General features: G+C 43.2%; 1 protein-coding gene across 1 annotated transcript in view; it reads left to right on the forward strand.

The window, feature by feature from the left end:
• atp6v1ba (ATPase, H+ transporting, lysosomal, V1 subunit B, member a) overlaps nucleotides 1-12,500 on the forward strand; it is a 147,060-nt gene that overhangs the window by 85,581 nt on the left and 48,979 nt on the right. The window contains exons 8-9 of the mRNA XM_062058913.1: nucleotides 8,995-9,092; nucleotides 9,176-9,299. Coding sequence (XP_061914897.1) covers nucleotides 8,995-9,092; nucleotides 9,176-9,299 — 222 coding nt within the window. The remainder of the gene's footprint in view (nucleotides 1-8,994; nucleotides 9,093-9,175; nucleotides 9,300-12,500) is intronic.

A 12,500-nucleotide genomic window follows, 5' to 3' on the forward strand; every position in this document is an offset into this window, starting at 1 on the left:
GACACATGAGATATGGATGTCTACTTTGCCTTTCAGTCTTGTTATTTCAGACATAATCCAGTTACCTCTATTTACATCCGCACTGGTATCGATACCCATAACTACACTTTGGGCACCCTTGGTCTGTGTAGATAAAATATATAAATGAAGGCTTTCATTTTTACATTTAAATGTCAAAATACTGACTTTCCTTTTAGAGTAGATTAATTATCCTTATTTAAATAATACATGAGTAGTTTAAATTCCTCTGACTTTTTGATTGTGTTTACTAAGATTATTGTGCTAATGTGGTCTAAAAGCTATTTTTTATCACAATTACTCATGCTTACAGTAAAAGATAAGCAACATGTAATACACTATATTTTCTAATTGTCATGCTCAAAAACTTTTGAGCACATGTTTTGGAGACATAGTTAAAGTTAGTAATCGATGAGTGACTGGCTGAGTTATTAACTGATTAACTGTTCCACTGGAGGGACACTTTTACAACTAATCCTGCTCAAATTTTAGAGGCGTGTATGTCCTTATCACTTAAAGCTGTGTGCTGAGATTAGTAACTGTTTGAAAACTACATTATCTCACATGAATGTTTTTCACCTTTAATAACATACACTTTTTGGGCCATTCCACCAAATCAGCGTAATTTGATTGTTGGAACTCTGAAAATAAACTTAGATGTCAGTCAGTCTTTTTTTAACTCTAAATATGGTAATACAAATGTTGATCTACTGAAAATGTGTATTGCTCCATCTCAGACAACCTTGTTTCATTCTTCTGCAAGGTTCCTAAGCTGAAGATGACTCATTTAACAAGGTTGTTTGCAACCTTTATGCGGCTGCCTATGCAGTTGTTCGAAAGTATTTTAAGCATTATATGCTTTCCTTTACCGGCTTTTAGCACGTAATGATGTTCCCACCTGAGATTGCTTCTACCAACCTCAGGCCAGACTTGGTGCTCTGGTCCCCTTCGGTGAAGACTGCTTACGTCATAGAGCTCACAGTCCCATGGGAGAACTCTGTGGAGGAGGCCTATGAACGTAAGAAGCTGCGCTACTCAGAGCTAGCAGAAGAAGCGAGGCAGCGTGGCTGGAACACCAAAGTCTATCCAGTTGAAGTGGGATGCAGAGGATATGTGGCGTCGTCTACCATCAGACTGCTGAGGGAACTCGGCAGCCACGGTCAGGCTCTGCGGAGGACCATCAGAGCAGTCTCAGAGGCAGCCGAAAGAAGCAGCCAGTGGATTTGACTCAAGCGGAAGGGCCCCGGTTGGGCCCTAAAAACAGCAGTATAACAGGGTGAATTTCAGGAACAGTTGAGCACGGGACACAAGCTGAGGACTGATCATTCTTCGGCGGGCCACCTTTGTGGAGGGTGTATAGTGTTTGAAGGCCGAAACACCCAATGATGCAAGGGCACACTACTGAAGATCTGTCGCTTGTCCAATTGTCCTGGAATTTAAACCCTGACCAAGTCTCATATCCCATACAACTCACAAGAACACCCCACACCCCCACGTTGTCTGTCTACCACTCTCAACAACAAGGACATCTCGAGTGAGTACTCTCCACATTTGGCACAAGGGACTGTTCAACATCTCGTCCTGTGTTTTTTTATTCTGATCGTCTGGACACGTCCAGTGACGGCTGTGAAAGGACAGCTGACAACATGGGAAAGTCCATGTGACAGCTTGGAGAGACAGCTGACAGGAGGGAACAGATCCCACTGGGGCTGTCATGGGCTAGCTCCCCATGATGGCAGTCCCCAACGCTGATTCAGCTAATTGGAGACACCCGCAAAATGCTATGAAAAGTAAACAAAGGAAAATACCCCTAGAGCCTGCGAGAGCGGGGCCGCAAGATGGCTCATTGGCTGACAACACGGTTACTGACCTAGGAACGGAAATCACTACGAACAAGGAGAGCACAACACACGAGACAGCAACAACAGCAGTGGGACACAAACTTCAGGTGTGCATCTGTGGTTGGAACAAAGTAACATCAACAATGGGCTTAAAGATCCATCAAGGGAGGAAAAGGTGCCTGAGAGAGCAGAGACAAGGGCCTCGCATTGATCAATACTTGTTACGAAGTAATCAGTCAAGTCAGTGGAGTGAAGCACAGCGACGGGACACAAACCAAAGTTCGCAGAGCATCAGCACCCCTGTATCTGAAGAAGGTAATACAAGCACAGACATGCTGGTGGAGGAGCCCACACAACCACAAAGACCTCCAATGGAGAGATAGATCAAAGGGCACAAACCTGGCGTAAAGTGGCCCAAATCTGTTGACAAGAAAGAATGGGAGACAATCAACAGGGACCTAACAGAAATCTTGGAGCAACAAACAGGCACAGCAGAGGGAAAGATCGAAAGGATGGGCGACATAATTTACAACTACGGAGAAGAACATTTTGGAGTGAGCAAAGGGAGAAGTGGAAAAAATCTACCACCGCCAGCTAAATCCAGGAGGCAGCAGGAGATCGACAGGCTTATCAGAGAGAGGAGGCAGATAAGAAAGCTATGGAAAAAAGCAGACGACGCTGAGAGGGAAGGTCTCATGCTACTCCAAGCAGACATCAAGAGCCGGCTAGCAACCTTGCGAAGAGCGGAAAACTTGAGGAAGCTTCGCAAGAAGAAAGAAAACACAAGAACTCGTTTCTATAAAGACCCCTTCAAGTTTGTCAAAGACCTCTTCACAAAGGAAAAAAGCGGAACTTTGAAAACATCAAAGCAGGAACTGGAGCAACACCTGGAAAAGATTCACCACGACTCAAAAAGGCAGGAGCATATAGTCATCCCACCTGACATCCCGCCAATTCAACCACCTGTATTCAACCTGGACACTAGCCCTCCGAAATGGAAAGAAGTAGAGAACACAGTCCGACGAACAAGAGCAGCATCGGCTCCGGGACCTAACGGAGTACCATATAAGCTCTACAAGAACGCACCGGATGTACTACGCTTTCTGTGGAAACTCATGAGGGTAGTGTGGCAGAAGCAAGGAATACCCAAGGCTTGGCGAAGGGCTGGTGGTGTGCTAATACCTAAAGAAAAGGATGCATCGGAAATCAGCCAGTTCAGACCAATCTGTCTTCTCAATGTTGAGGGGAAAATCTTTTTCAGCGTGGTGTCTCAGAGGCTGTCCACATACCTGGTAAAGAACACATACATTGATACATCTGTACAGAAAGCTGGAATTCCAGGATTCTCTGGCTGCCTAGAACATACAAGCATGATCTGGCATCAGATCCAAGCAGCCAAGAAGGATAAGAGAGATCTTCATGTAACCTTCCTCGACCTGGCCAATGCATTTGGCTCAGTTCCCCATGAACTTCTCTGGGAATCTTTTAGCTTCTTCCTTGTACCAGAGCCCATCACCACACTGGTCAAGAACTACTTCCAAGACCTGCAGCTGTGCTTCACAACAGCCAACTTTACTACAACATGGCAGCGCTTGGAAGTAGGCATCATGGCAGGCTGCACAGTTTCACCCCTGATTTTCACAATGGCCATGGAAGTCATCATGGGGGCCTCAAGGTGGGTGGTGGGTGGTGAACGAACCAGGGCTGGGCTCCGTCTTCCACCTATCAGGGCTTACATGGACGACATGACAACACTAACCACTACTGCAGCATGCACTAAGCGTCTACTTGGAAAGCTGCAGGAGAACATCGAGTGGGCCCGAATGAAATTCAAGCCTAGTAAATCTCGAAGCATCTCCATTATCAAGGGGGTGCTGAGAGATACAAGGTTGTACATCGGCGAAGACCCAATTCCAACGGTGTCTGAGCAGCCTGTCAAAAGCCTGGGCAGATGGTACAATGCAAGCCTCAAAGACAAACAACAAAGAACAACTAAGGCAAGAGATCGCGAAGAGCCTGGATAACATAGACAAGACTATTGCCAGGGAAACTGAAGCTTTGGTGCCTACAATTTGGACTCCTCCCCCGGACAATGTGGCCACTCACTGTGTATGAAGTTCCAGTAACCACTGTGGAGAAGATGGAGCGAACCATCACGTCATATGCAAAAAAGTGGCTTGGCATTCCACAATGTCTAAGTAACATCGGCCTCTACGGCAAAGGGATCCTGAAGCTACCTCTCACTAGTCTAACTGAGGAATACAAGTGTTCTAAAGTTAGACTCCAGATGACACTGAAGGACTCCAGAGACAAGACCATTAGCACTGTTGCACCGCCCCTAGTAACTGGGCGGAAGTGGACACCATCCGATGCGGTGCAGCAAGCTACAGCAGCCCTGAGGCACAGAGACATTGTGGGAAAGGTCCAACAGGGAAGAGGAGGCTTTGGCCTGACTGCAAGAGAACCATCCTGGAAAAATGCTACAACATCAGAGCGGAGGACGCCGGTGGTGGAGGAGGTGCGTCGCCAGGAGGAGGTCTTAAGGAGTGCGAAGGCTGTCTCTCTCGCCAAACAGGGGCAATGGATGCAGTGGGAAGGAGTGGAGAGGAGAAAAATAAGCTGGAAGGAGCTATGGCAGATGAAAGCAAGTAAAATCAGCTTTATCATCAGAGCAACGTATGATGTGCTCCCATCACCAAAGAATCTCCATCAGTGGTATGGCGAGGATCCAATCTGTGCCCTCTGCCCAACTCCAGCAACCCTCAGACACATCATGACAGGATGTAAGACGAGCCTCACGCAGGGGAGATACACCTGGCGACACAACCAGGTCCTCAAGAGCTTGGCATCAGCCCTGGAGAGCATGCGTGGTGCCGTCAACTCCTTGCCACCAAGAGTATCCAATCCCATGAAGACAACAATGTTTGTCCTAGAGGGCGGGAAAACACCCAAACAGCTTTCCACCAAACCAGAAGCTGGACACCTATACAGGGCCCGCGACTGGAAGATGCTGGCAGATATCGGCAAACAGCTGGTTTTCCCACCTGAGATTGCTTCTACCAACCTCAGGCCAGACTTGGTGCTCTGGTCCCCTTCGGTGAAGACTGCTTACGTCATAGAGCTCACAGTCCCATGGGAGAACTCTGTGGAGGAGGCCTATGAACGTAAGAAGCTGCGCTACTCAGAGCTAGCAGAAGAAGCGAGGCAGCGTGGCTGGAACACCAAAGTCTATCCAGTTGAAGTGGGATGCAGAGGATTTGTGGCGTCGTCTACCATCAGACTGCTGAGGGAACTCGGCAGCCACGGTCAGGCTCTGCGGAGGACCATCAGAGCAGTCTCAGAGGCAGCCGAAAGAAGCAGCCAGTGGATTTGGCTCAAGCGGAAGGACCCCGGTTGGGCCCCAAAACAGCAGTATAACAGGGTGAATTTCAGGAACAGTTGAGCACGGGACACAAGCTGAGGACTGATCATCCTTCGGCGGGCCACCTTTATGGAGGGTGTATAGTGTTTGAAGGCCGAAACACCCAATGATGCAAGGGCACACTACTGAAGATGTGTCGCTTGTCCAATTGTCCTGGAATTTAACCCTGACCAAGTCTCATATCCCATACAACTCACAAGAACACCCCACCCCCCACACCCCCACGTTGTCTGTCTACCACTCTCAACAACAAGGACATCTCGAGTGAGTACTCTCCACATTTGGCACAAGGGACTGTTCAACATCTCGTCCTGTGTTTTTTGATTCTGATTCACTATGACAAGGGATGATACTCGAAACCGGTTTTCCCGGTTGTTTGATAAGAAATGAACCGAGTCCTCGGACTCGAATCCCTTTTTGAGAACCGGTACCCGTTATCGAGACCACTATAGTAAATAAAAAGAGTTGGTTCTTTATTCGAATCCCTCGGAACGAATCCCGTCCCGACCAGAAATGCTCCGTGGGACATCACAAGAAATGGCGTCACGTAGCTCAGTCATTAGGCGCAGGTAGGGAAAGCAGGAAAAAAATGGACGGGAAAAAGCGCTCCAAGGTGTAATAAAGTTCAAAACAAAAAGGTATAATCCAATGAATAACTTTACTGAGAGATTTGAGCAGGGTACAAACACATGACGAACACTTTTACGACCAACCTGAAACATAGCAACCAGGCTAGCAACGCACCTCCTTTACGGCAGCTGTCGCAACGTTCTTAAAGCAACCGCAGCACATACATATATATACAACACATCTCCCTTTTTTAACTTTTGTTTTTCTTTACTTGTAAACAAAACAAAATCACACTGTATATCTGTTTGTCTAATTATAAATAATGCAGACGAGGCGTGTTGGCTGAGTTCTTGACGTTTACTTTCACAGCGTGCTCATTACCTCATTCTTAGCTGCCGGGTGACGATATGCAACACTTTTCGGGGCTACCGCGCATGCTCGTCACTCCCGTTGCATGCTGGGTAGTGTAGTTGTTATATTCTCTAGCTCAGGGGTCGGCAACCCGCGGCTCCGGAGCCGCATGCGACTCCTTGACCACTCTGATGCGGCTCAGCTACATACATGCCGACCCCCCCGATTTTCCCAGAAGATTTATGGATCTCAGTGTCCCTCATAGATTACTCCCAGGGAAAAATAATCCTATTTACACTCTAATTACTAAATAAAGGGCGTGCCCTAATTGCACTGCAGTAATTGTCCTCTATAGCATTTACATACAGCGTGCCAGTCCAGCCACATGTTGCATGTTGTTATTACTTGCACACACAGGAGACAGCAAAGCATACTTAGTCATCAGCCACACAGCTTACACTGACGGTAGCCGTATCAAACAACTTTCACATTGTTACGTTACAAATATGCGCCACACTGTGAACCCACACCAAAAAAGAATGAAAAACACATTTCTGGAGAACATCCCACCATAACACAACATAAACACAACACAACCATTACCCAGAATCCCATGCAGCCCTAACTCTTCCGGTCTACATTATACACCCCCGCTACCACCAAATCCCCCCACACATCAACCCCCCCCCCTCTCCGTGCGTTGGTTGAGCGGAAGAGTTAGGGCTGCATGGGATTCTGGGTATTGGTACCGTCAGTGTAAGATGTGTGGCTGCTGAGTTAGTACGCCTTGCTGTCACTTACGTGAGCAAGCTGAAATTGCATTCTACGTGTGGTCGAGCAGGTACACTGTTAGGGCAGACTGTAGAGGGCGCCAAATGCAGTGTCATCACGCTCTGATATTCGGGAGTCTCCCGGGAAAAATGAGAGGGTTGGCAAGTATGACGCTATCAAGCGCCATTCATTCAAAACTCGCGGGCTGCGCTAACATCAAATTTCCACATTGAAGTGCGTGCCGGTGCGTGTGTCGGAGACCCCTAGTTAACATAGCACAAAGCGTTTAAGCTTTGTATGCGGTGTTTTTCATTTTAAATTAAAAAAAATTTTTTGTGGCTCCCATTACTTTCTTTAATTTGTGAAACTTGCCAAAATGGCTCTTTGAGTGGTAAAGGTTGCCGACCCCTGCTCTAGCTCATAACATCTTCCCCCCTATATAAAGAAATAATGTTAACTCAATAAAGTATATTTCTTTTTTTAGCTTTAACTTTTCATTTTTTAGCATGGTAACCACATTTGCAAAGAACCTTTCTCTTCATAGAATTGTCTTTCAATAAAGAAATAAAGTGCAAAAATGTCAAAGCATCATAACAAAACAGTTATGTCAAATAGCAGCAGAATTGCACTTTTTGGAGAGCTGTATTATTTTCAGTTTTGTGCCCAAGGGACTGATTTTATTTAACACTATATTATTATTTATTCACCTAAAGTGATCACAGAGACAGGTTGTTTTTGTGTTACTGTATATATTTGTTTTTTTGAAAAATCACACTTAATATACTTTGGGTAACAACAGTTAATATTTATTTATTTATTTTTTATTTTTTAGTGGGGTAAAAGTTAATATTTATTTATTTATTAGATTAAATTGTTTTCTTATATAATAAAAGTGAGCTTTTGTTAAACCAAATATTGTGTTTTTTTCCATATACAACAACCTATCTGGACTCGATAAGAGAATCGATAAGGGATCGGTTCGATAAGAGGATTCGATAATAGGCTCGAACTCGATAATTTCTTATCAAACATCATCCCTAACTATGACCTACGTAACAAACATGCACACGTGTTAGCTTGTTGATGTGTTGTGGTGTTTAGTGTGTTGTCAGCTAATAATAGCAATTTATATAGCTAATGTTAGCCATTATATGTATGTTTTATCATAACACCAACAAGACTTTAAATTGTTAGTTGCTTCTCTTGGACTCTTTTTGTGTGTGTGCAAACACTCCCTGCATGTACGTGTGTACAAGACAACGGTGAGTGTCAGCAATGAACCACAGGCTTTTTTCTCGGGACAGCAACCAATATTTATTAAGTAAAGTTAGTAATTGTTAAAATTTTAATAAGATAGCTGGTGGTGTTTTTCATATATTTGTTGGTTTAAGAAATACAACTTTAAGCAAGTTGCAAATCCAAACCCCACTAATTAACATGACTTAAAGTAACAGGGGTGTGTTCTTAGCATAGAGTTGTTAAATATTGTACATGAAATATAGCAACATGACAGTTATGCTACTAGCATGTTGACAAAAATTCAACTAAGGAATATTTAAAACATTAACAAATCACATGGAAATTATTTAGTTTCCAGGACTGTGCTGGGATTTGAAACCACCCATTTCTTTCTTCCAATAACCAAAGTAATTTGAATGAATCATTTTAAATTATATTCATTGAATATGTAATCTGATCAATGTGCACATGTTGCTTAATAAAACACGTATTTTACATTAACTTTATTGTGAATTGTATTTCCTAATTGATGGAATGTTCTTTTTGCATACACCGTCATGTTAATTGGTTTATTGGCGTCTCTGTACATTGGGCTTATTGATATGGAATGGTCACTTTCGGGGATGTCAAAGATCCAATCAGCATATACTGTCTGATGCTCCTCGTTGTACACTTGTAACCAATGTTTCAATGAATGGGTATTTGTTTTGTTTTGGATTTAATCAGAATGACTCAAAGCTTATTAATAATGATGCTCATTGTACTTTTCCACTTGTCCCACAGGTCAACATGGAAACTGCTCGTTTTTTCAAGTCTGATTTTGAGGAAAATGGCTCCATGGATAATGTTTGCCTCTTTTTGAACCTGGCCAATGATCCCACGTAAGATGGCCAGCTCTCGTGACTTTATTAAAACACTTTTCAACATACATTATTTATACTTCCCTCATTCTGTTGACGCTCAGGATTGAACGCATCATCACCCCTCGTCTTGCATTGACTACAGCTGAGTACCTGGCCTACCAGTGTGAGAAACACGTGCTGGTCATTCTCACCGATATGAGTTCTTATGCTGAGGCTCTGAGAGAGGTAACATTTCGACCCCATCCTGTATTTTCTTAATCATTGTTTAAAATTCAACACCTTTGAGACAAAATTGATCAACAGCTTTCTGTTTGAAGGCAGCAAAGGTGCCGTGTGTATATAAATAACCAACAAACCGGTTATTCCACACATACCATGCAGGATGGATTTGTCATTGCTATATGTTACCCTATGTGGATACATTTAGACAATAAGGGATTAAGCAGGGGATTGGAGGGATACTGCATGTGTCACTTGATACCTTAATGTGTACATCAATTTAAAAAAAACAAAAAACAGCTGCTATGTTGTTTGACTGTGAAGTACCAAACTGTGTTTATCAAAAAAAGCTTCTCTCAGCTCACAAATACTGAAAGAAGTCGAAGAAGTATTTTTGCTGCCATCGTCAATCATTATAGCAGAAAAAATGGAACTGAGAAAAAGTTAGTTGGAGAAAAAGTGGGATCATTTTGATCTTATTCTGCCAAATAAGTTCAATCTTCTATTCCTGTTTACTATTTGGCTCATTGACCAGTGTTGCTTGTTTGGTATTCCTTTCTGCACAGCTATTTGTAAACAACAACAAAACACACAATTATATTTGCTAACTATTAGTAGTACAGTTAATAGTAAAGTGATCTCCAAGACAGGCTGACGCAGCTTTGATACGTGGAATTAAACACTTTAGATGTGCCGCTCGCTAGCCGCCGAAGCTTACAACGTCAAAGGAGCAATACCGAGTTGCCAGACGCAGAGGGCCATGATTTAAGAGCGTTAATAGGAAATCTACAAGGCAATGTCAATTGTCTGCAATCAAATGTCCAAGGTCTCCAAGAACAGATTGTCAGAGAGAGAAAATAATATTGTGATGATATGAGAAAGTTCAAAGAAGAAAAATAAAGATTCTCAGTGAAGACAACACAGCAGGTAAACAAGAGATAAATATGCTGTTAGACGAGAATGCAGCATTGCGACAATGGTTGAATGCTAAGCAACAGGATTACACCTATTGGAAGAACAGCAGTGTTGTGGAGAATATCAAAAAGGAGATGGCAGCATTGCGTCAACAGTTTAATACCAGGAAACAAGATAACATTCATCAGGAGAACGTCAGTGTTGTGGAGCATTTCAAAGAGGAGATGGCAGCATTGCGCCAACAATTGAATGCCAGCCAACAAGATAAAACCGATCTGAGGAATATCATCCATCCATCCATTTCTACCGCTTATACCTTTCGGGGTTTCGGGGGGTGCTGGAGCCTATCTCAGCTACAATCGGGCGGAAGGCGGGGTACACCCTGGACAAGTTGCCACCTCATCACAGGGCCAACACAGATAGACAGACACAATTCACACTCACATTCACACACTACGGCCAATTTAGTGTTGAATGCCAGACAACAAAATAAAACCGATCTGGGGAATATCAGTGTTTTGGAAAACCTCAGAGGGGACATACTGTAGATTATTTTACACGACAGAATGACATAATCATTGCAGGTCTGAGCATCACTCCTCAATCCTATCCTAGCGCAGTTGACAACATAAGAGGACCAGATGACATGGATGCTGCTTCAACGGAGCAACAAGTGGTCAACTTCCTCCAAGTAAAGGACATTGATGTCAATATTAACACAATTGATGCGTGCATTTCACTTATCATGAAGCTTGCCAACAGGAAATCCAAAATGGCACTGCTGAAACAGGGAAATAAGCTGAAGGGAACAAATGTGTAGCTGAACTAGCGCCTCACTAAATGCAATGCTGATATCGCCAAGAAAGCACAAGATGTGTGGATGCAGGGGAAAATTGAGGGAACTTGGAGCGCCATCTGCAAAATATACATCAAGCTGAATGGAGGTTCAGAAGCAAAAGTACTTTTTGTCAGAGACATTAAGGTGAATAAAGCTCACAGCGCTTTGACAACAAATACAACGATAATGGAGTCTACCAGAAAACGTACATCGACATTCAATTTCAACACTACAACGTTCCAAGGGATTACTGAACAAGAAGATCTGTATTAAGGAGCACATTCATCCACATTTACATTGATAGAGCAACACAAAAGATTGCTAAACAGGAACATATGGAACTGAAAACCTTCTGTAAAATGGATCATAACTGCCTGGAATTGGAGAAAGATATAGATCCAGATACACTTTTTTTCTCCCACATCAGGAATAATGTTTTTTATTACACAGTATATTAGCAACAATACATCCGACCCCAAACTGTTGATAATGCATTTCAACAGCATAAACTTGTACCCAAACTACAACAACGTGAAGTTTTTTTTGGAACAATTCAACAAACCCTTCAAAGTGATTGCTATCTCAGAAACATCAATAGATGCTCAAAAAGAATAGATTTGATCTGGAAGGATCTGAGCTAAATTACATCAACAAAACCAACAACGGAGGAGGAGTGATGAACTTGAACTACAACAATAAACACAAGAACAGGACATACATTAAAAGAGCAGTGTAGCAACCAATTCGGTGCAAATAGTTGTTGAGGGAACAATAGGACCCCATAAAGAAAGGGTCTTTGAGTCTGGATGTATGTGATCTAATTGATCTGTAGCGCCTTCCAGAGGGTAACATTTGGACCAGTGGTTTGCCAGGTTGAGAGGAGTCTTTAGCAATATTCCTAGATCTGCTGAAGTGGCAAGAGAAAGCTATATCCTCCACGGATGGTAGCTGCCAGCCAATAATCTTTTCAGCTGCTCTAGCCACTCTCTGAAGGGCTTTTTCATTTGTTGTGCAGCAGTCTGTGTACCATTCTGAGACACAGTAGGTCAGGATGGTTTACATGTATTTGCTGCAATGTCTTTAGCATCAGGAAAACATTGCTAATTAGTAGGAATGCAAGACGCTTCTCAAGACCGATACAGATAACTGATAATCGATTTATGTGTATTTTTTATTAAAGGTAGAATTTAGTGTAATTTGTGCACACCTGGAGGTAAGACAAAGTTAAACAAAGATGAATTTGAGAAAGTGTACATGTAGATATTTAAATAAAAAAATCAGTATCTTCAAAGATGGTAAAGTGCCTTTTCAAACATCGTGGCGATAGGAACAAGTCCAGGGCCTTTCTTCTTTCAGCAAGCGTCTTCGCAGGCTTTCAAAACACAGATTGTCGTAGCGATTTCAGTTGGCTAAGGTTCTTTCCCCCTCCTCACTGAATGTTTTGGTGCAAATAT

Source organism: Entelurus aequoreus, linkage group LG09 (assembly GCF_033978785.1).
Source record: "Entelurus aequoreus isolate RoL-2023_Sb linkage group LG09, RoL_Eaeq_v1.1, whole genome shotgun sequence".
Classification (NCBI taxonomy): domain Eukaryota; kingdom Metazoa; phylum Chordata; class Actinopteri; order Syngnathiformes; family Syngnathidae; genus Entelurus; species Entelurus aequoreus.